This window comes from Chaetura pelagica, unplaced genomic scaffold, assembly GCF_000747805.2.
Source record: "Chaetura pelagica isolate M959 unplaced genomic scaffold, ChaPel_1.0 scaffold309, whole genome shotgun sequence".
Taxonomy (NCBI): domain Eukaryota; kingdom Metazoa; phylum Chordata; class Aves; order Apodiformes; family Apodidae; genus Chaetura; species Chaetura pelagica.
This window is the reverse complement of record NW_009954547.1, coordinates 527977-531432: the sequence shown is the minus strand read 5'-3', so window position 1 is coordinate 531432 and position 3456 is coordinate 527977. Positions and strand designations below refer to the sequence as shown.

At 56.7% G+C, this 3456-nt stretch overlaps 1 protein-coding gene across 1 annotated transcript in view; it reads right to left on the bottom strand.

Annotated features, from left to right (window-relative positions):
• Positions 1–1263: 1263 nt before the first annotated feature.
• Positions 1264–3456, bottom strand: part of NTN3 (netrin 3) — a 43066-nt gene continuing 40873 nt past the window's right edge. The window contains exons 5-6 of the mRNA XM_010005041.1: positions 1867–1941; positions 1264–1592 (exon numbers count right to left, since the gene is read on the bottom strand). Of these exons, the coding sequence (XP_010003343.1) occupies positions 1264–1592; positions 1867–1941 (404 nt within the window). The remainder of the gene's footprint in view (positions 1593–1866; positions 1942–3456) is intronic.

The window sequence follows — 3456 nt, the reverse complement described above, 5'->3', positions numbered from 1 at the left end:
GGGAAAGGTGTATCTGTTGTCAGAGCACCTGGTGTTTCCACTCATATTTATTATGCCAAGACCACTACAATCTCAACATGGGAAGATACTGATGCCTGTTTGAATTGGAGACTAATACATGATGAAGAAGATAGAAAAGACTAGAGGTGGGCCAGTGAAAGCTCTTCTGTCTTCCTGCCACCTCTGCCTTGTGCACCTCCGTGGACAATCTTGGCCACAGCAACACTTCCCAAGAGAGCATGCAGTCAGGCCAGCTCTGAAGGGTGCACACCAAGGTCACTTGGTGTCAGCTCAACAGAAACAGGTGGAATTATGTCAGTTGGCACCAGATGAGAATATGGGGACACAGACCTGGGTGGATGGATGATGATACATGATGGTTATGGTCAGCCTGGCCACTCCACCTAGGTCCTGCTGGCAAAATATGGGAGGAGACAATGGGTAACTCCAGGTCTTCCCCCCTGAGTCACCTGAACTTCTGCACCAGGAGAGGAAATAGCCAGGTGGTTGTGAGGTCTGTCCCCCTCCTGGTGAACACACCTGGTAGCAGCCACCAATCCACTGCCAGGGCTTGATTCTCCCCATGACACTGCAGCATCACACGGGTCCTGTCCCAAGCAGCAGCATTGGTCTGTGTAAACCCAAGGTCACCAGAGAATCAGGCCTTGCAAAAGTTCATTTGTTCTTCCTGGTGGAGCTCCTGGGGCTGATCCCTCTCCAGCGTTAGATGGTTTCCACTCAGCCTGCCTGTACACACATGGGGATGACGACAGAAGACTCTGACCCCGTTCCTGCTGGGCAAGGAGAAGGTCAGAGAGAGGTTTGACAGCAGCACGTTTTCAGCAAGTGAGGAAGAGGCAGGCCCTGGGCACCGGAGAAGGGAGAGCCCTCAGTTTAGATACCCACACTGGCCAGAAGACTTTATCAATGGGAAAAGAAAAGCCTAGGAACAGCATGGCCAGGGCAGGACAGGGATCCCCCTCAAGCTTCTTCAAGCAACAGGCACCCTCAGGCTCTGACTCCACTTTGCTCCTCATTAAAGGTTTGTCGTTCCTGACTTATTCTGAGGACACACTTGAGAAGCAGCCCCAGCCGCACACCCACGCCTGCACACGCACACACCGAGGGAACCGTGGTCAAAATATACACTATAGACAGAAGAGTCCGTTCACACTAGAGATATGTACAGAGTCCTGGGCACAGTCTGGCAGCTCAGCTGGGCTGGGGCTGAGTGTGGGGTGGGAGGGGGTGAGTGGAAACACCTCAGGGCTTCAGGCACTTCCCCTTCTTCTCCCGCCGCTGCAGTTTCCGCAGGCGGCGCGTCCAGGCGTCCCGCCACTGGATGACCAGGCTGTTCTTGTCAGCCATCAGTCCCGGTCGGTCGGTGGAGTTTTCACTGATCCCCATCACCAAATACTTCTTGCTGATTTGGATCTTGGGGCACTTGCAGGAAAGGTCCTTCAGGTGGATCCACAAGAAGTTGTCGCCGCGCTTGACCCGCTCATCGCGGCACTTGTAGACAGAGAGGATGTTGATGGTGAACTTGGCCCAGTTGGCCACTGTCTCCATTTCCAGGATGTTCACTTGGACCACTGAGGGAAAAGAGGGGGAGGCATCATGACTGGAGATGCTTTACCTTGCTCCCCAAAGGAAGCTTTGGTGACAGGAAGGGCCCATCCCCAGCAGCCCCAACAGTCTCATCCCTTGTACCTTTGGGAGGGCTGATTTGGGGACCCCTCTCCACAGTGGATGCTCCCCATCCCCTGGGACATCTGTGTCTCCCTCATGCATGGCCAGCCTGCAGCTAGCCCTTGGCTGCCTCTGCAGCAAAGCCCAGCATGGCCCAGAGGGGGAAGAGGTCCTTACCATAGTCCTTCTTGCAGTACTTCTTCATGTTAATCTTGTAGTTCCCCTTGGCTGGCTTGCAGTAGGAGTCACAGTCTGTGAAGGAAGAACAGAGGGTTGAGCACTGAGGGCCTTAAAGCATGTGAGGTGCCATCCCACCCTAAGGGAAGAGGGAACAGGGTGGAGGGGACAGCAGCAAGAACCATCCTGGAGATGGTGGTGAGTATTCCACATCCCACCATCCTCTAGAAGACTCCTGAGTCCACCTGGATTGCTGCTGGGGGTGGGTGTCTGGCAAGCCCAGCTGCCCCCCTGGCAGCACACAGGGGCTAGGGGCTCAGATTCCAGCATGAACACTGACATCACATCAACCAAGACGAGACATCAAGTGGCTTTGGGCCCATTGAGCATTCTGTGTCACCTCCTGTGCTGCTGAAGCTCGTGTTCTGAAGGATAAATCAGCACAGGGGGGGTTGAGGCAGCCTGGAGACTCTCCTCTGGGATGTGGAAGGGGATGGATGGAAGAAATGCAGGTGAGGCTATGGTGGCTACCATGGAGAGCAGGCAGGGGTCATAGCTAAGGAGGGTCAACCAGAACAGCTTTGGCCCTGCAAACCTGAACAACATGGGGAAGAGAGGACTCAGCACCAACCCCACAGGGAGAAAACCCAAAGGAAGGTCTGACCCCAGGCCAAGGGATCATGATTCTCAGGAGTGACCCAGCCCTCAGGGCCCAGGGTGGTGAGAAGCCTCCTCATGGGGCAGCCCCTCCTTGTCCCAAAAGTGGGCAAGGGGGCTCAGGCTGGAGGAAGCAGGTGGGTGAGGGAAGGGGCTCTGCTCTGCCAGGTTGCTCCTGATGCCTGAGCATGCCCTGCTCCTGGCTGGGGTGGCCACCAGGCTTTTCTCCACCCCTCCATTCCTTCTTGCTGCCCCGCAGCTCCAGGCAGGGCTCATCTCCTCAAGGAGGCTTTTCCCTGTGCATTTCTAAAGACCTCGGATTTGCATCTCAAGCAGAGGGAGGGCAGGGAATGCCTCTCTCCTTCTCCCAAAGCCTTTGATCCCAACAATTGCCCGAAGCAGCCCCATTTTCCTCCTTTCTTTCCCCTGACACCATCCACCTTTGAACATCTCAATCTGTCTCTTTCCCAACCGCGTGTTTTTTCTAAGCTCATCTTTCTTCTCTCCCCTCGCCCCGGTAGGTTCTCTCTGGCTTGGCCCCGTGTCCCGGGACAGAGCCAGCAGAGCCTCCAGTTCTCTTTGTTTGCAGGTTGCCACAGCGATGGCTGGGGATGGAGGCGAGGGACTGGGGGAAAACAGCGCCCTGTGCCAAAGGGAGGAGGAGAAACGAGGACAGCAAGAAGCCCAGGAGCTCAGGCCGGCGCTGGGCTCTGCTGCTCCCCGGTCTGCCCGGCTCCTCCTCATCCGCGACTTTGTACCGCCTGGTTTGTCCTCGGTAGAAGCGGCTCAGCCTGGAGCTGGTTCTTGGCACAGGAAGGGGAGCCCTGGTGCTCAGCTCAGCCCCCCCGAGCTGCCCACCCACTGGGCTGGCAGAGCTGCCCTGGCCCCGCTGTGTCCCCCGGGGCAGCCGCGGTGGCTGCGGAGGGGACCGGG